This window comes from Dasypus novemcinctus, chromosome 18, assembly GCF_030445035.2.
Source record: "Dasypus novemcinctus isolate mDasNov1 chromosome 18, mDasNov1.1.hap2, whole genome shotgun sequence".
Taxonomy (NCBI): domain Eukaryota; kingdom Metazoa; phylum Chordata; class Mammalia; order Cingulata; family Dasypodidae; genus Dasypus; species Dasypus novemcinctus.
The window spans coordinates 44298951-44322592 of NC_080690.1; the positions used below are offsets into that span (position 1 = coordinate 44298951).

The 23642-nt window shown below is 37.9% G+C and overlaps 1 protein-coding gene across 2 annotated transcripts in view; it reads left to right on the forward strand.

Annotated features, from left to right (window-relative positions):
* The window catches only part of LOC101434038 (UPF0547 protein C16orf87), a 36316-nt gene that overhangs the window by 7254 nt on the left and 5420 nt on the right, over positions 1-23642 (forward strand). The window contains exons 3-4 of one of the 2 annotated variants that reach the window (XR_189043.5): positions 18673-18855; positions 23273-23457. Coding sequence is in view for 1 of the 2 variants with exons in the window: in XM_004479675.5 (XP_004479732.2) it covers positions 18673-18855 (183 nt within the window). In the remaining variant the exon portion in view is untranslated. The remainder of the gene's footprint in view (positions 1-18672; positions 18856-23272; positions 23458-23642) is intronic. The other variant, XM_004479675.5, reaches the window with a different exon arrangement.

Below are 23642 nucleotides of genomic sequence, written 5' to 3' on the forward strand. Positions count from 1 at the left end.
GCCTCATGTGCAAGGATTGTGCCCCGAAAGGAGAGCCGCCCAGCGCAAAAAAAGTGCAACCTGCCCAGGAGTGGTGCTGCACACATGGAGAGCTGATGCAGCACAATGATGCAACAAAAAGAGTCTTATACAGATTCCTGGTGCCACTGACAAGAATACAAGCAGACACAGAAGAACACACAGAGAATGGACACAGAGAGCAGACAACTTGGGGGGTGGGGTGGGAAGGAAAACAGATGTTAATTGAGTACTAGCTATGTGCCAGACACTGTTCTAAGACTTAGGCATAAAGAAGTGACTCTCCTACCAAGCAGGTTCATTGTTGTCATGGAGCTTACATTTTGATGGCAGATAGGATGGAAAATGAAAAAAAAAATGGGAAAAATAGCTTGTAATAAATGCCCTGTAGGAAATTAAAATAGGGTTCCATCTTCATATGTAACTGGAAAGGCACTTTTTTTTTTTTTTGAGGTACCAGGGGCTGGGGATTAAACCCAGGACCTGGTATGTGGGGAAGCTGGCACTGAAGTACTGAGCCGCATTGGCTTCCCTGAGTTTTTGTTTTGTTTTGTTTGGCTTGTTGTTTTGTTCTTATTGTTTCAGGAGGCACCAGGAACTGAACCTGGGACCTCCCATGTGGGAAGTGGGTACCCAATTGCTTGAGCCACATCTGCTCCCTGGAAGGCTGCTTTTGATTGGGTGGTTAGAGAAGGCTTCCCTTAGGATGTGACATTTAAGCTGAGGCCTGAATAAGAATAGGCGAGTAGTGAGAACATTGAGGAAGAACATTTTTGGCAGAGGGAATAGTAAATGCAAAAGTTCTAAGCCTGGAAAAAGTTGGGTGTATTTTATTTTACTTTATTTTTTCATTTCTCTCCACCCCCCCAGTTGTCTGCTGTCTGTGTCCACTCGCTTTGTGTTCTTCTGTGACCGCTTCTGTCCTTATTGGTGGCACTGGGAATCTGTTTCTTTTTGTTGTGTCATCTTGTTGTGTCAACCCTCTGTGTGTGTGGCGCCATTCTTGGGCAGGCTGCACTTTCTTCTGCGCTGGGCGGCTCTCCTTATGTGGTGCAGTCCTTGCGCGTGGGGTTCCCGTACACGGGGGACACTCCTGCGTGGCACGGCACTCTTGTGCACGTCGGCACTGCTCATGGGCCAGCTCTACACAGGTCAAGGAGGCCTGGGGTTTGAACTACAGACTTCCCATGTGGTAGGCGGACGCCCTATCCATTGGGCCAAGTCTGCTTCCCAGTTTGGTGTATTTTAGAAATAAAAATGACCAGTGTGAATAAAAGGGGGAAATGGAAAGGACAAATGAGTTTATATGACTATGAGTCTCCAAAAGGAGCCGGGAGGTTATCAGAGGGGTTGCCCTTAATGCACACCTCAGCAGAGTCCCAGAGACAGATAAAGTAGATACCACCCCAGGTATTGGTTCTTCTGAGGGCTACAGAGACCCACAGGTTCTATGGTCATGGCAGATGGAGTTCAGTGCCGTGTCAGTTGGCCCTACTTTGGAGTTTGTGTTTCTGTGTGATGGAGCTGGGCTCAGATGAGGTCTTTGTCCACAAGCCTCTCCTGTTACTTTTACCAGACCTATAGTTGGTGCTGGGATTTAGTGTATACCCAGGGGACCTGAATCTCTGGACTGACCATGTGATAGCCAGGCCCTGAGTCTCAACAGACTGGCAACTCCTACACTCTGGTTTATTGGACTTACCCCACTCAGCTAACATGGAGGTGAAGAATGTCAACCACCACACCATGGAGCCAAGAGTGCCTACAACTGAAAGCAGGAGAATTGCATCCAGCATCCATGTGGAATTTAAGCCCCCTCTTGATATAGATGTGGCGTGGACACAACCATTCTAAGGTCCACAGGATAGAGGAATAGAGTATCAATTAGAGTGGACTTATCGATATTCTATTCATGAACTACTGTGATTAGTAATCAAAGAAAATGTGACATTGATGTGGAGAAAGTGGCCATGGTGGCTGCTAGGGGTAGGGAGTGGGAGGAAGAGATGTGATGTGGGGGCATTTTCGGGGGCTGGAATTGTCCTGGGTGGTGCTGCCGGGACAGTTACCAGACATTGTATGTCCTCCCATGGCCCACTGGGTGGACTGTAGGAGAGTGTGGGCTATGGTGTGGACCATTGACCATGAGGTACAGCGGTACTCAGAGATGTATTCACCAAGTGCGATGAATGTCTCATGATGATGGAGGAGGTTGTTGTTATGGAGGGAGGAGTCGGGTGAGGGGGGTGGGGGATATATGGGGACCTCATATTTTTTGAATGTTACATTAAAAAAATAAATAAAGACAAAAAAAAAAAAATGACCAGTGTAGTTAGAGTATAGACAGTAAGGGGAGGAGAATGTGTGACATGAAGTCAGAGGGATAGGCAGGGGCTTTGTAAACCGAGGAAGAAGTTTGGGTTTTATTTTAAAAATGTGATGAGAAACTATCCTTGGTACATGGGATGGGGGGAAGGGGAGATGGCATGCTGTGATTTGCATTCTAGAAAGATCATTCTGGCAATTATGTGCAGAATAGTTTGTAGGGGTACAAAGATGGGAAGTGGGCTATTGTAGTGGGTTAACTGAAAGAGGATGCTGATTTAGACAAAGAATGTTTGGGGAAGCCGATGTATCTCAACTGATATAGAGCGTCCATCTACCATTTGGAGGGTCCAGGGTTCAGTCCCCAGGGCCTCCTGACCCATATGGTAAGCTGGCCCACACACAGCTGCTGTGCGCAAGGAGTGCCGTGTCACGCAGGGGTGCCCCCACATAGGGGAGCCCCATGTGCAGGGAGTGCACCCCCCAAGGAGAGCTGCCCCGCGTGAGAAAAGCGCAGCCTGCCCAGGAGTGGTGCCGCATACACGGAGAGCTGATGCAGCGAGAAATTGCAACAAAAAAGAGACACAGTTTCCAGTGCCACCTGACAATATAAGCAGACACAGAAGAACATATAGTGAATGGACACAGAGAGCAGACAACAGGGGGGAGAGGAAGGCGAGAGGAATAAATAAATCTTAAAAAAAAATGTTCGTAGATGATTCAAAAATTATATTTATGTCTTTGAGAGATCTATCCTAGGTTTATTTAGAGATGGCAGGAAAACTTTTAATTCCATTTCTTCTTCATTTTGTTCACTTTGTGTCATGGGAATGGACTTCATTCTTTTTTTTTTTTTTTTGTGGTTCTGGGGTTGGGGTTTGAACCTGGGACCTCGTGTGGAAAATTGGTGCTCAGCCACTGAGCACATCAACTCCTATGAGTTGTTGAGTTGGTTTTTTTTGTTTCTTTTGCTTTTTTGCTTGTTTTTGATTTTTTTGGGGGAGGCACTAGGAACCAAACCCAGGACCTCCTGTGTGGGAAGCAGGTGCTCAACTCCTTGAGCCACACCCATTCTCATGTCTTTTTTTTTTCTTCTCCTCTTCTCCCCCACCCTGCTGTTTTTATTGTCTGTGTCCATTTGTTGTATGATCCTCTCTATTTCTTTCTCTTCTTGTCTTCTCATCTTTCTCCTCTAGGATTCACCAGGATTCAATCCTGGAGACCTCTGTTGCGGAGAGAGGTTCGCTGTCAATTGCACCACCTCAATTCCTACTCTATGCTGCACTTCACTTTGACTGTCCCCTTGGTCTCTCTCTTGTTGCATCATCATCTTGCTGCGTGACTCACTTGCACAGGCACTCGGCTCGCCACGCAGGCACTGGCTCGCTCTGCAGGCACTGGCTCGCTCTGCAGGCACTGGCACACCATATGGGCACTTATGCGGCGTTTGGCACTCGGGTCACCATGCGGGCACTCTCCTCATTGCATGGGCACTTGGCTCGCCACACTGGCACTTGCGTGGGCACTTGGCTCACCACGTGAGCACTTGGCTTGCTGTGTGGGCACCCACATGGTCACTTGACTTGCTGCACGGGCACTTGGCTCACCGTGTGGGCACTCGGCTTGCCACATAGGCACTGGCTTGCTGTGCAGGCACACTTTCTTTTTCCCCAGGGAGCCCCAGGGATCAAACCCAGGTCCTCCCATATGGTAGGCAGAGGCCTTATCACTTGAGCCACATCTGCTTCCCAATTCATTGTTTTTTAAAGGCTGTTGCTGGATTGGCTATATAGGGATCATCAAGAGAGCTTGTTAAAAATGGATTCTTGGGTCTTAACTCCCTCAAAGTTTCATTCAGATATGAGAATCCTGGAATGATGATTCATTCAGTAAACATTTTGAGGTGGCATGTCAATTCACTGCCGAGTGTCCAAAGATGAATGGTGCCTGCTGTTAGTGGCACAGAGCATTATTGGTTTCTTTTTTTATTCAACAAATATTTATTTTGACACTTCTCTGTACCAGTGATCCAGGTGAGAAATGAGGTAAGGAAGAAACCCAGTGAGGGTAGAGAGGAGGGACAGACACTATAAGTGTTAAAAGAGTCAGAACCAGGTGAACCAGAGAAAGTTTTGAATAATTCTCAGATTTCTGTTTTGGATTATTGCTTAGAAAGGGACTATAAGATGGAAGACAAGTTTTGAGGGAAAGATGAAGAATTTAGTTTTGGACATAGTTGTGAAACACTCACGTAGATTTTTTCCCCCAATTATGCATATAGTCTGAAGCTCAGGGAATAGTCTCAGCTAGAGATAAAATTTATGAATTATCAGTGAATAGTTTATAGTTGACATCATAGAAATGGATGAGGTTGTGCTAGAAAGTTTGTAGAGTAGAAACCAAAGGAGGAAAGGGTTTTAAGGAGAGATAAGAGTATTCAAAACTGGATAAGGGGAAACGGACTTTGGCCCAGTGGTTAGGGCGTCCGTCTACCATATGGGAGGTCCGCGGTTCAAACCCCGGACCTCCTTGACCCGTGTGGAGCTGGCCATGCGCAGTGCTGATGCGCGCAAGGAGTGCCGCGCCACGCAAGGGTGTCCCCCGCGTGGGGGAGCCCCACGCGCAAGGAGTGCGCCCGTGAGGAAAGCCGCCCAGCGTGAAAAGAAAGAGCAGCCTGCCCAGGAATGGCGCCGCCCACACTTCCCGTGCCGCTGACGACAACAGAAGCGGGTGCCGCTGACGACAACAGAAGCGGACAAAGAAACAAGACGCAGCAAATAGACACCAAGAACAGACAACCAGGGGAGGGGGGGAATTAAATAAATAAATAAATCTTTAAAAAAAAAAAAAAAAAAAAAAAACCAAAACTGGATAAGTAGTTTTTATAGAGTACAGACATAGGAGTCAGAAGATCTTGCTTCAGATTCATATTCCAACTTTGCCACTCTCTAAACAAGTTAATGAACCTCTGTGAGTAATGATTGTTAGTTTGTAAGATGGATTTATAGTAACTACTTTAGAGGATTGATGTGCAGTTGAAGTACATATGAAAATGTTATAATGTGCAAAGCTTGGCACATTATAGGTTCTCAGTAATATTTGCCTTGGGTTTTCCATAGGTATGGAGTTGAGAAGAATGTAATTTTTAAGGACTTCAATTTATCAAGGCTTTTCAATTTATTTGTGGCATATCTTTAATATTTCAATTTTAAGGAAAGCAAATTAGAGCAAGAAATTTTATATATATATATACACACACACACAAACACAGTAATATATATCTGGAAAGTCTGTTTCACTAGTAATCAGGGAAATGTAGTTGAAATGAAATGCCATTCTTTTTGCCCATAGCTTAGCAAAAATGTAAAGGATTTCTAAGTGCTTTTATGAGTATGGTATAATGGGTATTTTTATACAGTGGGTGGGACTGTAAATTGGCACAGCCTTTTTGGAGAGCATCCTGTATAATAGCTGTTTAAAGTTTTAAATGCACCTACCCTAGAATCTAGAGTGCTTTCGCAATCGGTGTGTAGCTGGGAGATATTATTGTTTTTATGCATAATAAGTATTTACTAGGATTTTTAAACTAACACTAAGTAATAGCAAAAAAGTTGTTAATAAGCCAAATATTATCAGTAGGGGAATGGTTAAATGAAGTATGGGTCATCTATTAGAGAGCACTATGTACTAGTTAGAAAGAATGGTATAGATTTTTATGTACTAACATGGGAAGATCATTAAAACATTTTTAGAAAGATGCTGCATATTTGCAGCATGAGCCTGTTTGTGTTACAAGTCCCCAAAATGATTATTATATGTGGTATTAATTAGTAAATGCGTAAATGCGTAAAGAGATAGACCACTGAATAACAAGGAGGAAGTCAAGGAAGACTTTTTGCATAATTAAAAATTTAAAAGGGAAGTGGACTTGACCCAATGAATAGGGTGTCTGCCTACCACATGGGAGGTCCGCGGTTCAAATCCTGGACCTCCTGGACCCGTGTGGAGCTGGCCCACAGCACTGTGTGTGCTGATGTGTGCAAGGAGTGCCCTTTCACACAGGGGTGTCCCCCGCATAGGGGAGCCCGACATGCAAGGAGTGTGCCCTGTGGGGAGAGCCACACACATGGAGAGCTGACGCAGCAAGATGACGCAACAAAAAGAAACACGGATTCCTGGTGACGCTGATAAGGATAGAAGCAGTCACAGAAGAACACACAGCGAATGGACACCGAAAGCAGACAACTGGCGGGGGGGAGTGAGAAATAAATAAAAAATAAATCTTAAAAAAAAAAAGTTTAAAAGAACAAAGAGGACCATTATTAAAGCTCAAATTCACTTATTTTAAAAATGAAATCAAACTATAAAAGTTGCTTTTAAATTTTGGTGAGATTGAAACCTACTTTGTAATTGATTATTGTACACATTTTGAGACATGCAGGGAGAAGATAATTTTAAGCTAATTTGGTTTGAGTTGTTAAAAAACTCATGTTTTAAAATATGCTAGTTATTTTTATACCTTCAAAACATACCTAGAAATAGGGAGATGATAGAATAGAACTATGTAGAAGTTAGTGTAGCTGAAAATATATATAAACAAATAGAATTTATTGTGGTAATTAAGTTTTAAAATTAATTTTGGTGAAGGAGAAATAAGTGTTACAAATAAAGTTGTGTTAAGAAATGCTCAGGATTTTGTACAAGTACATCGAGTCTCAAGGCAATTAACTATTTGATACTTTCCCAGGTGAGTTAGGTATGTGCTGTTTCTTTTATCCTTTTTTTTTTTTTAGTGAAATTGAAATGTTAAAAAAAAAATTTTTTTTTATATAGGCTTTCTAAATTGAATGGTTGACTGAGGGTTTAAAAGTAGCCTTGAAATTAAGTCTTACAGAGTTCTTTTTAAAAAGGGATTACTAGGAAATACTGTATTTCCTAAAATTGTGTCTGTTCTGTGGATAAAACCTTGCACTCTGTTGTAGTTATCTAATCAAATATTTGGTCACTCACCAGATATTGACAGAAGCAGTAATTAGCTCATCCTGTTCCAAATTTTTAAATTTGGTTTTCCAGATGGGGGTATCCCAGGTGGTAAATGACATCAAGGCTTCCATTTTGCATTTAATAACCCTCGGTATACCTTTTTCCTTTAAAAAAATTTTAATTATAAAAACTATATGAAATTTTAAATGAGATACTAGCTCATAAAAGACTTCCTCTGAGGGTAAGAAAAAAATTTTGAAGTTGCTTATTAATAGTTTGTGTATTTATTTCCCAATGGGCATGAGTTTTAGGTTAAACTTAGACCAACAACCTCCCGATATTAATGGGGAAAAAACCGAGGGAAAAAAATTAAAACCTATTTTTTAAATGATTTTTTTAAGACAAGTTTACTGGCCAGGACTGATACATAAGCAAAGAAGTCTATAAATGACAAATTCACTTTTAATTAAGAAAAAATAATGGAGAAATGATTATTAGCACCTTTTATAAATTCAGAGTGATTTAATTCAGTAGCAGGTGGTCCTCATCTCTGAGTTACTTGACAAGAGAGTTTTGTGTTTTGATTAAAAAATTTTTTTTGAAGTATATTATATTAGTCAACCAAAGGGGTGCTCATGCAAAATACCAGAAATCTCTTGACTTTTATAAAGGGTATTTACTTGGGATAGAATCTTACAGTTACCAGGCCATAAAGCATAAATTACTTCCCTCACCATAGTCTGTTGTTACATGTTGGGGCAAGATGGCTGCTGATATCTGCCAAGAATTCAGGCTTCTTGGGTTCCTCTCTTCCCTGGGTTCCGTTTCTCTCCAGGCTCAGCTGCTGTGCTTTCTCCACAAGACCAGCTCTAGACTATCAGGTGAATAGCCCTGTCTCTCTCCGCAGGGCTTCTACCTTGTTTAAGGAGCCTTCTCTATTCCTCTGTGTTCTTCTCTATGTGTTCACTTCCTGGACTCTAGCTCAAGAACTACAACCTCCCTTCTCTGCCATCAAGGGGTTGGGGACTCAACGTCCTACTGATGTGGCCCAATCAAAGCCTTAATCATTATTTAATCAAGTAAACCTCTGAATCCAATATAATCTAACATGCCCAGAGGAAAAGACCAGTTCACAAACATAATCCAATATCTAATTTTGGAATTCATAAATAATGCCAAACTGCTACATATATCATTCATACATGAACATAAATAAACAACAAGTATGTAGTAAAAGTTGTGAACCTCAAAAACAAAGATCATACAGGACTCCCATTCATCACCCCACCACCAATACCTTGCATTGTTGTGAAACATTTATAACAAATTATAAAAGAGCATCATCAAAAAATATTACTACTAATTGTATCTTACATTTGGTGTATTTTTCCTCCAACCCACCTTATTATTATTTTTGTTTATCTAAAGTGTACAGTTAATGGCATTTAATCTAATCGGAGTTGTGCATTTGTCACTTCAGTCAATATTGTTTTCATTACTCCAAAAAAACAAACAACAAACTACTATCATATCCATTTGTTAACACAACTAATTACAGATCCTATGATGTGCTTTCACCATTTCTGTTCATTTCCAAACATTTACAAACAACTTTTTACCAATTCTGCACAGATTAAACCTCAGCTTTCCATTTTGGTGACTTATATTCTAGCTATCAACTCCATGGATTTGCTTATTATGTTTAGTTCATAATAGCGAAATTACACAATATTTGTCCTTTTGTGCCTGGCGTGCTTCACTCAGCATAATGTCCTCCAGGTTCATCCATGTTGTCGTATGCTTCACGACTTCATTTCTTCTTTTTTTAAAGATTTATTTATATATTCATTTCCCCCCTTGTGGCTTGTTTTTTGCTGTCCTCTCTGTCCATATGCTGCACGTTTTTTTCTGTGTCTGCTTGTCTCCCTTTGTTGCATCATCTTGCTGCGTCAGCTCTCTGCAGTGCACAGGCCGTCTGTTCTCCGTGGCGCACTGGCCAGCTTGCCTTCACATACAGGCCCCGGGACACAAACCCAGGGCCTCCCATGTGGAAGATGGGAGCCCAACTGATTGAGCCCTTCCCTATTTCTTCTTATAACTGTGTGTTCCACAGCTATATTATAAACACACAATATTCCATTGTGTATATATAACACAGTTTGTTTATTCATCTGTAGGTTGATGGACTCCTGGGTTATTTGCATATTTTGGCAATTGTGACTAATGCTGCCGTGAACATGTGTGTGCAGATGTCTTTTTGTGTCACTGCTCTTAATTCTTCTGGGTATATACCTAGTAGTGTTATTATTGTGTAACACGGCAGATCTATGTCTAACTTCCTTAGGAACTGCCAAACATTGGCCGTACAATTCTTTGTTCCCACCGAAAGTGAATTAATGTTCCAGTCTCTCCACATCCTCTCCAACACTTGTTGTTTTTCTTGGCAATAGTTTTGTTTTATTTTATTTATTTTATTATTTTGAGGTACCAGGGATTGAACCCTGGACCTTGTACATGGGAAGCAGGCACTCATCCACTGAGCTACATCCACTTCCTGACAACAGGAGTGTGTTTTTTTTGAGGTATCGGGGGCAAGGGATTGAACCCAGGACCTCATATGTGGGAAGCCGGCACTCAACCACTGGGCTACATTGGTTCCACCAAGTTGCTTATTTTTGTTTTGCTTGTTGTTTGCTTTTGTTTTCTTGAGGAAGCACTGGGAACTGAACCCAGGCCTCCCATGTGGGAAGCAGGTACTCAACTGCTTGAGCCACATCCACTCCCAAGCCATGTGTTTTTATTTCTAGAACACGCTTTCCAGAAATTGTTTCAGACTTGGAAAAAATTTTCAGAAAAGACAGGTGGTAGTATGTTTCCTGTCTTTGATCATGGAGAATAGCATTTTTTACTCACACTTAAACGTCATTCTCATTCTTCCTTGGCATTCAGTGGGTCCTTTCCATCTGAAGACTCAAAATTCCTCAGGGCAATTTTCATGTATTATTTCTTTTACCCATTCTCTTTTCTTTCTGGAATGGTTATTGGATGATGTATCAGGATTGCCATCCACAGTAACCCTGATACTGGATTGGGCAAATAGTTTATTTTTCCTATTTAGTGAAGACTTGTGAAGGTAGGCAAGCCAGGACTTATACAGTATCTCAGTGAAATCTTCAAGGACCTAGGCTCTTCTCTTCCATCATGAGAAAATGTGGGGCTCATCTTTATTGTTACAAGGTAGCAGTTGTACCGCCAGGTATTCCATAAGCATTTCAAGCAGACAGAAGGGAAGGGCAGATTGACCAAGGGGCATGTCAGCCATGCTTATCCAATTTCTAGGAACTTTAACCATTTCCACTTACATGTCAACCAAATTTCATGGGCAGTTTTCCTTCAGGGGAGTCTGACAATGTGTATGTTTTAGCTGGGCAATTGCCATCTTGAAGGAACAGGATTCTGTTCTTAATGAAAAAGGGAAGAATAAATATTGGATAGATAATTTGCAGTTCCGTTATAGATAATAGATTTCTTGGATCTTTTCATTTTTCTTTATTTTCTCACTTATCCTACCTTTCTGTCTTTTTGCTTTATTCCAGAAAATTTCATTTACTTTCTTTTCTAAACCTATAATTCAATCTTTAGACATGTCCATTATTTAGCTCCTCTTCTGTACTTTAATTCATTTTTTCTAATTTCTTATTTTTACATAACAGCTTTTTCATATTTAATGATGTAATATAATCCTTTCAGAGTTCTCTGAAGGTATGCATTACAGTGTTTTAAAATTTTTTCTTGTTTCCTGAACTTTATTTTCTGTGTTTTATCTTGGTTCTTCTCTTTCATGCTTTTTACTTTCCCCAGGTAATCTTATTTGCCTGTTGATATTTACATATGTATGAGTTTGTACAAATATCCTATACTGTTTTAAAGGTCCATTTATTATATAAATGGAAGGAGTTAATTGGCAGGCTTTTGGTTTTATCTTAGGTGAGCAGATAGGAAGCCGGTGAATTCCATCATTGCCAAAATAAGGAACGCTTTATTTTGGGACAGAAAGTGAAATCCATTACAGTATTTCATTCTTATGAGGAACTGCCTTACTTTTTGGTCTCTTTCTCTGTTATGGATGTTTAAAATTCTTTTGAACATTGCTCTGTTTCCTGCTTTGGCCTAGGTTTAGAGAATTTCACTTCCTTATGTCAGTTGTTCTCTATACACAGGAATAAAAAGGAAAATGCCTGGCCCAACTGTTTGCAGTAGTCCTATATTTACCTTGATGATCATCCATGGCCTACTCCTACTTTTTTTTTTTAAAGATTTACCTATTTATTTTATTATATTTTCTAACTTACTTATCCCCTTCCCCTGCCTCTTGTTCGCTTTCTGCTCTCTTGTCCATTCGCTGTGCCGCCTTCTGTGTCTGCTTGTCTCCCTTTGTTGCGTCATCTTGCTGTGCCAGCTCTCCATGGGTGCAGGCCGTCAGCTCTTTGCGGGCACGGGTAGGCTTGCCTTCACAAGGAGGGCCAGGGAAGTGAACCCAGGGCCTCCCATATGGTAGATGGGAGCCCAATCGATTGAGCCACATCCACTTCCCCTGCTCCTACTTTTTGTACATTTTTTGCCACCTCTGGCAGTATCTTTGCGATACTCCATTGGGAAAAATGGCTGTCCCTTCTATAGGAGGCATCTTTTAATTTCTGTTTTGGATCACAGTTCCTTCTATTCTGGTTTCTCAATAAGAACACTTCAGCTTGCTAGTTTGTTGAAATTCTGTAATTTCTGATCTTTTCCTTGTTTCCATCACTACAGATTTATTTTCTTTCTTCCTTCCAAATTTCAACTCATGCCCGTGGGATTTTAGGAATTTGGTGAGGTAAATGCATATGCTCAATTCTGCTTTCATTCATTCAGCAATATTATTGTATGTTTAATATGTAGGTAATGTTTTAGGTTCTGCAAAAAAGACACACTTGGTCCCTACTTTCCTAGAGCTTAAATTTTGATGGGGGAGACATAGTAAGCATATACATTTTAAAAATTGACAGATTACAGTAGTATGTATTATAGTAGTAGTAGTAGATTATAGAAAATAATTTGGCTGTGAGACTGAGGGGGGGATTGGGTAACCTATAAACTGATATCTGAAGGGAAAAACAGCCTAGCTCATGAAGAGCCTTTGGGAAAGAGAGATACAGGCAGAGGAATTGCAAATGCAAAGACTCAGGGGTCAAGAGGAGCTTGTTTTATTAAAAGGAAGTTATGTCTGTAGTGTAGTGAACAAAATGATATGAGATTGGTGAGAGGAGAAGGTCAGATCTTATAGAGACTTGTAGTTTTTGTTAAGGAATTTTAAGTTTATTCTAAATATAGTGAAAAGCTAATGAATTATTTTATTTAATAGAAGGGCAGCTATACAATTTATTATATATATTTAAGATAGCATTGACTGCTATATAGAGAATGGTTTGTTCGGCTAGGATATTGCTAATAGAGGTGGAAAGAAGTAAATAAATGATAGATATATTTTGGAGGGAGTATCTGTTGATTTTTTGATCAGAATAAGAGGCATGATAAGTCACAAAGGACTACATGTTGTTTGGCTTTTGAACCCAGTTGGTGCTATTTACTAATATGGTGGAGGCTGGAGGAGGAACAGACTTAGATGAGAGGAAATCAAGAGTTCTTTGATACTTTTGAAATGCTTGTTAGACATTCAAGTGAATTTGTTGGGTAGGCAGCCTAGAGGTTTTGAAAGAGCTGAGAGCTGAAGGTATAAATTTTAGAGCCACCATAGCAATAGTGTTTAATGCTATGGGCCTTACGAGATTACAAGATTATATAGGTAGAATATAAATAAAAAGGGCTCAGCAAAGATATGAGGAGGAATGGCTGGGGAGACAGTGCTGGGAATCACTTGAAGAAATAATTTCAAGGAAAGGAATAGTCATGTTTGTTGTGTGCTTTTAAGAGATGTGCTTTTACGATTGTAAAAGAGAAGTATCTTTTGGATTTGATAGCATACAGGTTTTTGTTTCTTGATGATCAGTTTCATTGGGTTGGGAACTATACTGGAGTGGACTGGTATGTAAATGGAAGGTGAGAGTAAAGACACAAAGGAGAGACACCTTCTTTGAGAAGTCTGGCTATGAAGTTTGAAAGATGGGTGTATAGCTAGAGGAGCAAACCTAAATTCAATGCTAAACTTTAAGAGGTATGATATATAAAGCTTTATCTATCACCTTAATTAAAAGTTTTTTTAGGGGAATTCAAGCATACATAAAAGCGTACATGACCAACCCTGTCTTATCCACATCCATATCCACTCCTTCTCTATGCTTTTATTATTTTGAAGCAAATCCCATATTTCAGTTACAAATATTTCATTATATATTTCTAAAAGGGAATTTTTTTATTATCTTTTTTTTTTTTTTACATAGATCACACAAAATGTTACATTAAAAAATATAAGAGGTTCCCATATACCTCACTACCCACACCCCCCACTCCTCCCACTTCAACAACTTCTTTCATTAGTGTGGTACATTCATTGCATTTGATGAATACATTTTGGAGCACTGCTACACAGCATGGATTATAGTTTATGTTATAATTTACAGTCTTTCCCAATCCATTCAGTGGGTTATGGCAGGATATATAATGTCCTGCATCTTTCCTTGCAGTATCATTCAGGACAACTCCCAAGTCCTGAAAATGCCCCCATATCATGCCTCTTTTTCACTCTCCCTGCCTTTAGCAACTCCTGTGACCAATGTCTCTGTATCAGTGATATAATTTCTTCCATTGCTTGATTCACAATAATTCTATAATAGAATACCAGTAAGTCCACTCTAATCCATATTTTAATCCTCCATCCTGAGGACCCTGGGATGGCGATGCCCACTCCACCTCTAAATTGAGAGGGGGCTTAGATCCCACATGGCTGATGGATGGGACTTTCCTGCTTGCAGTTGTAGACTCTCTCAGTTCCTTGGTGTGGTGGTTGACCATCCTCACCTTGTTAGTTGACCTGGGTAAGTCCAGTGAACTGGAGAGTAGGTGTTGCAACTCTGCTGAGGCACAGGGCCCAGCTGGCACATGGACAGTCCAGAGATTAAAGTCTCCTGAGCATACACCAACCCCAGCACCAACCACAGGTTCAATAAAAGTGACAGAAGAGGCATGTGTAGAGAAAACACATCCGAGTCCAACTCCATCACACTGAGGAGCACAAATTCCAATGTAGGGCCCACTGGCAAGGCACTGAACTCCAGAGCCATCTGACATGACTATAGGACATGGGTATCTCCAAAGCCCTCAGGAGCACCTCTACTTGGGGTTGTATCTACTTTGGCTGTCTCTGAGATCCTGCTGAGATGTGTAGGCATGACCCCTCTGATGACCTCCCCTCTCATTTTGAAGTCTCTTAGCCATATAAACTCGTTTGTCTTTACTATTTCCCCCTTTTATTCAAGGTCTTTTTTAGTTGCATCACTAGCTGGTGCTTGGTAGTAATCCCTCAGCGCCAGGGAGGCTTATCCCTGGGAGTCATGTCCCTTGCTGGGGGGAAGGTAATGCATTTATATGCTGAGTTTGGCTTAGAGAGTGGCCACATTTGAGCAACATGGAGACTCTCAGGAGGTAACTCCTAGGTACCCTGCAGCTCTAGGCCTAGTTGAAATTTCCAGCATGCAGGCTCATAAGCATAGTCTTTAGTATCAAGGGCCCATCACTGGACTATCCTTCACTGGGCTTTGCCCTTAACTTGGGAGATTGTTGCTGTTCCATTGGGGAATGTAACAGAGCTCCTGAGATTGGAACTGGGTACTCCCTCAGTTGTTGTGTGAAACTCTTCCAACTATGTCATACCTAACGAACATCCAAATATATCTATATGCCTTATATGCATACCCTGGAGAACTCCCTCCCACCCATGCATCCCCCATCAATGACAGCCACACCAGTGCTCCTCCCCTGCCATAGCTGAACCCCTCTGTCATACAGAACTTCTTAAAAAGTGAAGCCTTATATATTGTCAAATTCATTTGATAGGAAAATGAAATAGTAATGATAGGTTTAAAGATTAGAAATAAAATAATAATTTAGAAAAACTAAAATAAAGTAAAAAATAAATTGGGGTATTAAAAAAATGAAAAATAATATAAAAATTTTTTTTGGCGTTTTATCTTTTATCACTATAATAGGTGTTGCCCTGTATGTACAGTGGCAAGGCAGTCTCTTACATTTCTTCCTCATTGTCTGCATCCTTTTTTTTTTTTTTAGATTATATGTCTTCCAAAAAGTTTTAGGTCACAGTAATGTCACATATAGAATATAGGGGACTCCCATGTACCCAACATCAAACTTTTCTCCCCCTTCCCCAGCAATGATCTTTTTACATGTGGATGTTACTTTTGCTGCAACTGATGTACAGATATTGAAACATAGCTACTAACCATGGTTCCATTATGATTTCCATTATGGTTTCCATTTTAGACTACGCTTTTATAAATTTTTGGTGAAATTTAACTTGGCCTGTATCCATCATTGCACAATCATGCAGAACATAAAAGATAGAGTTTAAAAACATAACCAAACTATATTATAACACAAAAAATTAACAGTTCCTTAATATCAAATATTCAATTGGTATTCAAATTTCCAGTTTTGTCTTAAATGGTCTTAAAGTTTTTAAAAACAGATTTGAAATAAGGTTCACACATTGCATTGCATATGGTTGCTATCTTTTTAAAAGTCTCTTTTTGTATATTATTTTCTCTCTTTTTTTCTCCCATGCATGTTATATAGTAAAAATACTGTGGTGTTTGTCCATTTGGTTGTGCTGTTTCCTTCCCTACTATCTAGGTTCACAGTCCTCTGACTTGTGTACATCCTGTAAAGTATAAGGTGAATCTATAGGCTTGATGAGATTTGATTTTTTAAAAAAAATTTTTATTGACAAGACTACTTAATAGATATTGGTGTTTCTTCCATTAGGAAGAACTAAAGTTTGTTTATCTTTCTTTTGATGATGTTAGTGTATAACACTGCTGGTGTTTAGTGCATGGATCCTTTAATTCATTACAAGTTGAAAATTTTGTTAGCCTATAATAATTTTTAAATGAGAAACTTCTCTTTATCTACCTTTTGGTTATCTAGTAGTACAGTTTAAATAGAAAAGACACTATCTTTTCCCTTATTTAAGTTTTCAGAATAATGACTTGGTTCTTTTGTGGTTATCAACTAATTTAATTTTTTTAAAGAGGTACCAGGGATTGAACCCTGGACCTTGTTCATGTAAAACAGACACTCAATCACTGAGCTACACCCATTTCCCTCAACTACTTTGATTTAGCTTTTGTTTTTAATATCATGTGCTCATGATTTTAAATATATTTCATATATTTCAACCCTATTAATGTTTTTATTGATGCTCAAATTGTCCTATTGTTGGTCAGTGGGAACCTTTTTATGTTAGCCTCTGAGTCCTTTATTTAATAAGACCGTAGTTGTCATTGATAGCTTTCTTGCAATCTGGAATAATTAAGTGCTACCACATCATATGGTATAAAATCTTAACTGAGACCTGGAATTAACTAATTCTTTAAGGATGTGGTATTTGGAACTAGCTGTTACTATTTTAATTTGTGGTTAGTTTTTTTTTTCCCAGTAGCCTAGTAAGCATACTTTTTTACAGTCTTTCCAATTTTTCCCTTTAGTTACTTGGGATATAGATTTTCATATTAATTTTGCCTCTTCACTGGTATGATTTTAGACATTTTTGGAATTTTCTTTCTTGCTTTTGAATTCAGGTATGTATTAAAATAGGAGTGGTTTTTTTTCCTTCTTAAAATTTGTTGTTACAGCTTATCCAGCATTTTAATTTTTTTATGGATAATGCCAATATTTATATTAATCTTTGTTTGAGAACATTATATTTCTCACTTAATATTAAACCATAAAACATTTGAAATAAACCTCTAAACCTGTATAATATTGAATAACAAAAATTGAAAAAACAAATTAGTTTAGTTGGAGAAAGATTAAATAAATATGGTATATCCACATAATGACAACCTATTCAATTATAAAAAGAGAGTGAGGAAATTTTCTGTGTACTGAAGTGAATTCATCTGCAGGACTTTTTAAGGGATAAAAGCAAATTCAGTTTGATTTTTTTTGAGTGGGGAAAAGTGGTTTCTTACATTAATAAAAAGCATTGAGTAAAATTCCTTTATTGCCATTCTATTTTTGGAAAAACATGCTCTTAATATGTCAGAAATGACCTCATCTGGGGATACAGTGAAAACTATTCACTTTCCTAGTGCCTTTATATTTTCCCGGATGCTTTCTGTTTGCTTTTTTTTTTTTTAAGATTTATTTATTTCTTCTCCCCCCCCCCCCCCCCCGCCATTATCTGCTCTCTGTGTCCATTCACTGTGTGTTCTGTGTCTGCTTGTATTCTCATTAGGTGACTCTAGGATCCGATCCTGGGACCTTCTGAAGTGGGAGAGAGGCAGTCACTCTCTTGCGCCACCTCAGCTCCCTGTTCTGCTGGGTCTTTTTATTTTCTCTCCTCTGTGTTTCTTGTTGTGTCATCTTGCTGTGCCAGCTCTCTGTGTTGGCTGGCACTCCTGCCTGGTGGCTTTTCCTGTGTGAGGTGGCATTCCCACGCAGAGTGGCTCTCCTGCACAGGGCCACATTCCCTCATGGGCTGGCATGCCGCATGGGCCAGCTTGCCCTCCCAGGAGGCCCTGGGCACTGAACCCTGGACCTGCTATGTGATAGACAGGAGCCCAGTTGGTTGAGCCATATCCATTTCCCTCTGTTTGCTTTTTATCGGTAATCCTGGTATATTATGGCTAAGTTCAGCTTTGCTTTTCTTTTGTAAGAGAAGATTAATTATCTGCATATTTGAATTATTTCATTCTGGTATTCAGATAGAGAAAAAAAATTATTGGAAATATATATAAAAATATATAAATATATATTTTTTCATTTCCTAATTTCCATGTTTAGCTTGGAAGCAGAGAGGAAGAAAAAGGCAGAAAGGTTGCTGTGGAATTGTATGAACTTGTAGGTATTAAAATTAAACCTGCTAAATGAAGAAACTAGTCTTTTCTTCAAAGTTTACTCCTACCTACCTACCTCATATGTTGTGAACCTGAATTCTACTGAATTTCTTTTTTTCCTGTGTGTATTTGGGAATATATATGTTATTATTGAGTTTATAAAATATGCCAGGCAGTGAACTCTAGTTGTAATAGAAAGAAAAAGGGAGAAGATGAGGAATTGGGCAAAGAGTTCTTTCTAAGCCCTAAAAGTTATCATTTTTATTCATCCATACAGAAAACAAGCATGAGGCCAAGAGAAGGCGAACGGAGAGAGTTAGGCGAGAGAAGATAAATTCTACTGTAAATAAGGACTTAGAGAACAGAAAGAGGTCTCGGAGTAACAGCCATTCAGGTCATATCAGACGAGGAAGAGGAAGACCTAAAAGTGCATCTGCCAAAAAACATGAGGAAGAAAGAGGTATGAATAAATTTAAGCTGTTTTTCCAAGTATTAAATTGATCTGAATTCTTTAATTAGATAGTAGTGAAGAAAGTGTTTGGTAGGCATTGAGCTCCTGGATTTAAAGTCAGAACTTGTATTTTAGTTTAAAAGCATTTCCTCTATGGTGTATGGTTATAAAAAAATCACAGAAATTTAATTCATATTGGAAACCTAAAGGCTTGAAGATAACATCTACCTGCTATAAACTGATGGTAGTAGAATTAAGGGATTTTAATTTCTATATGACATTCAGGAGAGGTCTGTTAAAATGTTACTTTGGTCGTTAATATTTTTAAAGGCAACTTTGAGTTCTGTTAAGACCTATTTCAAACTCTTAGTAGAAGTTTAAAAACTTTACTATTGAAAGTATGGATTTTTAAATTGTTTGTTGGGAGATTTGTGTGCTATTTTGAGGCAGCTTTTGGTTAGTTAGGTGAATGTTTCTTGGTCCAAAGTATATTTGTATTTCTCTTATAGGTCTTCTTTCTTCTAATAAATAGTAAATCTACCAATAACTTGTTTTTAACCATTTAACTGAAACTTCAGCTTTCTTCTTTCTTTGATTTATACATCCTTTAAAAAACTTCTGTACCATGGAAATTTTTAAACATGTACAAGACTAGGAAGAATAGTATAATGAACTGCATTGACCCAAGAATATCTTTTTAAAATTGAGAACTTCAAGCAAGTAGTTAATTTTAAAAAGGGTATAGTTACTCTTTATTAATCTTTTAAAAAAAAACTTCTTTGTTAAAATGATTTAATCTTCAAAATACATTTATAGTATCTTACTTTATTTGTGAGTTATGCTTTGCTTCTTAAGATATTCTGCCTTAAGTACTCAAATGTTTTCTGAATAAATGTAAATTTATCTTATTTCAGACAGAATTCTTTTTGCTTGTTTACCATTTCTCTCTGCTTTGTTTGCTTTTATTTGAATAACTGTTTCCAGGGATGATAACTTTACTGGTATATAGCTGCCTCTAGCTTCTATCAAAGTTAAAGATATCTTAATGTGTGACTAAAGGAATACGATTTATATCATATCTGACTGTATTCTGTGAAAGCTGTACTTAAGTGCTCTATACTCCTTAAATTTCTTAGATAATTTTAGATAATTTTCTCTTTCCTCTATTATGCTTTCCCAGAGAGTTTGAATCATCCTCTCAATTTGAATATACTTCTTTAACAATGGTATGATCAGAAAATCTTTGCCAAAGTTTGTTCCAGAAGGGAAATTGGGTAAAGAAAAGTCAACAAAGGAAAAACAAAAGAGGAGAAATACTGCTTGGCCCAGAAAATAGAACATTCTTTTCAGTTGAAGTAAAGGGAATATAAACCCGGAATATAAACCCAAAGAACAGAGAAGGAATGTTCCTAATGGTGGGTGAAAGATGAGAAAACAGATAATGACAGCCATTTAGTCACAGAAATGAAGTCTGTGTAGTTGTGCAAGACAGGCTTGAATGTTTATTCCTTTTTAACTTGAAAAAAGAAAGAAGTATTTATTTGGCTATAATTTTTTCAGTTATTTTCAGTTTACTACAGAAAAAAATTAAGAAATCTTTCCATTTCTAGAGTAAGATAAGCATTTATTTGCTTTTTATACAAATTGAAGGAAGCTGGTCAAAGCAATTTTTGTAGCATAAACTAGAATATTTTAATGTGGACCCAGAGGTCAGCAAACTTTTTTTGTAAAGGCCAGAGTGTAAATATTTTAGGCTGTGTGGGCCATACAGTATCTGTCAACAATTATTCACCTTAGCCATTGTATTTGGAAAGCAGTCATAGATAATATGTAAATAAATTGGTTTGGTTGTGTTCCAATGAAACCTTGTAAGAAGAGATGGTGGGTCAGATTTGGCTTGCGGGCTATAGGTTGATGTAGACTACCTAATTAAAATAGGTATAAGAAATAAGAGCTTTTGAAATAGCTATATATTTTGGATATGTTTTTCTTAGTGCTAAGTAATCATTTAATTTTATTTTTATTGACTCCCTGCTGATAGGGTACATGAAAAATTTGGACAATGTTTAACTTTATTTTAGTATATGAGTTAAAGAAACCTGACACTGTCTAAAAAACAAAGCTGTTTTAATTGGCTTTATTGTTTTCTGTATTTAAAAAAAGAATGGAAAAGGAAAAGTTGTTAGATACCAATAAAATAACATTAATAAAATCATAAAATCTAATCATTAAACTTCATCATTCTTTGGTTGTTATAAGAAAGTCTCTGTTTTCTATGTGGGGATTAGATTATTCTGGCCATTATGATGTAGGAATGACATTTTGATTTATTAAAATATGTTGGACAATTCTGAATATCTTAATGAAGTTATGGTATGGAAGTAGATTTCAAGTTAAAGATGATGGATTGAATAAGCATCTAGCTCTGCTCCCTTCCCAAATTGTAGTAAAATGACAAAAAAGGGATTTTTTTTTTTAAGGGCAAAAAAGTCCCATAAGGACAAGGAATGGGAGAAGAAACAATAGTGACAAAATTCTGGAAACTTGAAAGTACTTTGGACTTGCAAAACTTAAATTTGTAAGCTCCTTTTGGGAGAGCTAAGAACTACATCAGTTATGCTAGGAAATGGAGGGTGAAGGTAGAGTTAAAAACAGGAAGGTTGTCTGAAATTCTGTTTATGAACAGCCCACTAGGGCCTTTACTTTCCCCTTCCCCCAAGTTTATCCTTTGGAAAGGATGAGCCAAAACAGTGTCTGATTTAGGAAACACCAGCCATCATTGAGGGCAGAGGTTACTATATTAAAATCAGGAAGTGTAGGTGAAAATTGGATATGGTGAATATTAAGTTCTGCAGCCAGGCTTATATATAACTTCCAAGTAAGAGACTGGAAATATCTTCTTTAAAGAATTTGAACAACCCAAGAAAAAAGGTCTAAAATAGAGATACTTCCATTAGGGATTTTGCAAAGAAACAGCCCAGTCATATCATTCTAAAGTGATGACAGAGACAAACTCTTCAGATGTGCACGAGCTTCTTTCTAATTCTGGAAGAAAGCATCTAGTATAAAAGGCTGAGACCAAAACAATAGGGAACAAAGGTAATTTGGAGAAAACAAGTCTTTGCAGAGAGAAGAAAATTTTAAAACTATCATTAGTATCCTTAGCAAGAGAAGATATTGTAGTCATGAAACAAGAACAAGATGACATTTAAAAGGAAATTGCAAAGGTCAAAAAAGCTCCTGGAACATGAATTTTAAAATATGGTTTACAGAGATTGTAAATGAAGAACTATACTTAATAATATAATTATAAAAAATGTTCTTTCATGAGTTTTAACAAATGTACCACACTAATGTAAGGTGTTAATAATAGGGTGGTATAAGGGAACTCTTTTTTATGCATGATTTTTTTGGTAAACCTACAGTCTCTCTAATAAAATGAATAAAATTTTATAAAATGATTTGCAGAAATGAAAAAACTTAATAGAAGGTTTGAAGATAAAATTCAAAAAATGTTTCAGAAAGTAGAGCAAAAGGAAAAGAGATGGAAAAAAAAACATAGAACGGAAAAGATGAGACATTTAGAGGACCAGTCTGAGGTGCAACATCTATAAATAATTGAAGTTTTTGAAAAAGAACAGAGACGATGGAGGAGAGGAAGTCGTCAGTGAAATAGTACAAGAAATTTTCCCAAACCTGAAGGACATTGAGTTTCTAGATTGAAAGGGCTCATCAAATGCCCAGCTCAATAGATGAAAAAAAATAGGAGTTACACCAAAGCATATCATCATATCTCACATGGCTTGGGTAAAGAGAAAATACTTCTTCAGATTTTCAGAGAAAAGAACCAACATGGTATTGTAATTAATACAATGGAATACTACCCAGCAAGGAACAAAGTACTGATATATAAACAACAGTGATGAATCTCAAAAACATGATATTGAGTGAAAGAAACTAGACATAAAAATATATATGTGCCTTATTATACCATTTGTATGAAGTTCAAGAAAACTTATGGTGGTAGAATTCAAAACAGTCATTATAGGTGGGAAACAGGGAGGGATTGATGAAAGGAATATGAGGAATTTTCCTGAGTGAAGGATATTTTCTATATCTTGATTGTGAGGTGGGTTACTTAAGTGTACAATATACATTTTTCCAAATTTATCAAATTGTATACTTAAGATCTTTGTATTTCACTATTTGTAAATACATCAATAATTTTTAAAAAATAACTATAAAAAAGGTACTGGATTTTCTCAACAGCAGCACCAGTAGTCAGGAGATAATTTATTGCCTCCACCGTTCGGGGGAAACCTAAAAGCCTTTACTTGAGAACTATTAATTAGTGTGAAGGTAGACTAACGATGCTTTTGGACATTTAAGATCTCAAAAAATTTGCTTCCCGTGCTCCCTTTCTCAGGAAGCTCCTACAAGATATGTGCCACTAAAATGAAGAAGTAAACCAACAAAGGATACTGGGATCCAGAACACAGAGGATCCAACTCAAGAGAGAGATGAGGATGATTTCCACCTTGATGTTGAAGAGAGATCTCAAGATGATAATTGTGCAGCAGGACTAGAGAGCAGCCATTTCATATTGGACAGGTCAGAAGATTTGTAAAGATTTCTTCAAGAAGATGAAATTGATAAAATTCATAATGTGTTTACATTCTGAAAGAAGATTTATACAACCAGGGGAGAGTTTGGGTTGAATTAGAAATGGGTATATAAAAATTAAGCAAATTAAAAAAAGAATCACCTGAGTGAAAACAAAATGGAAAGAAGAGTGA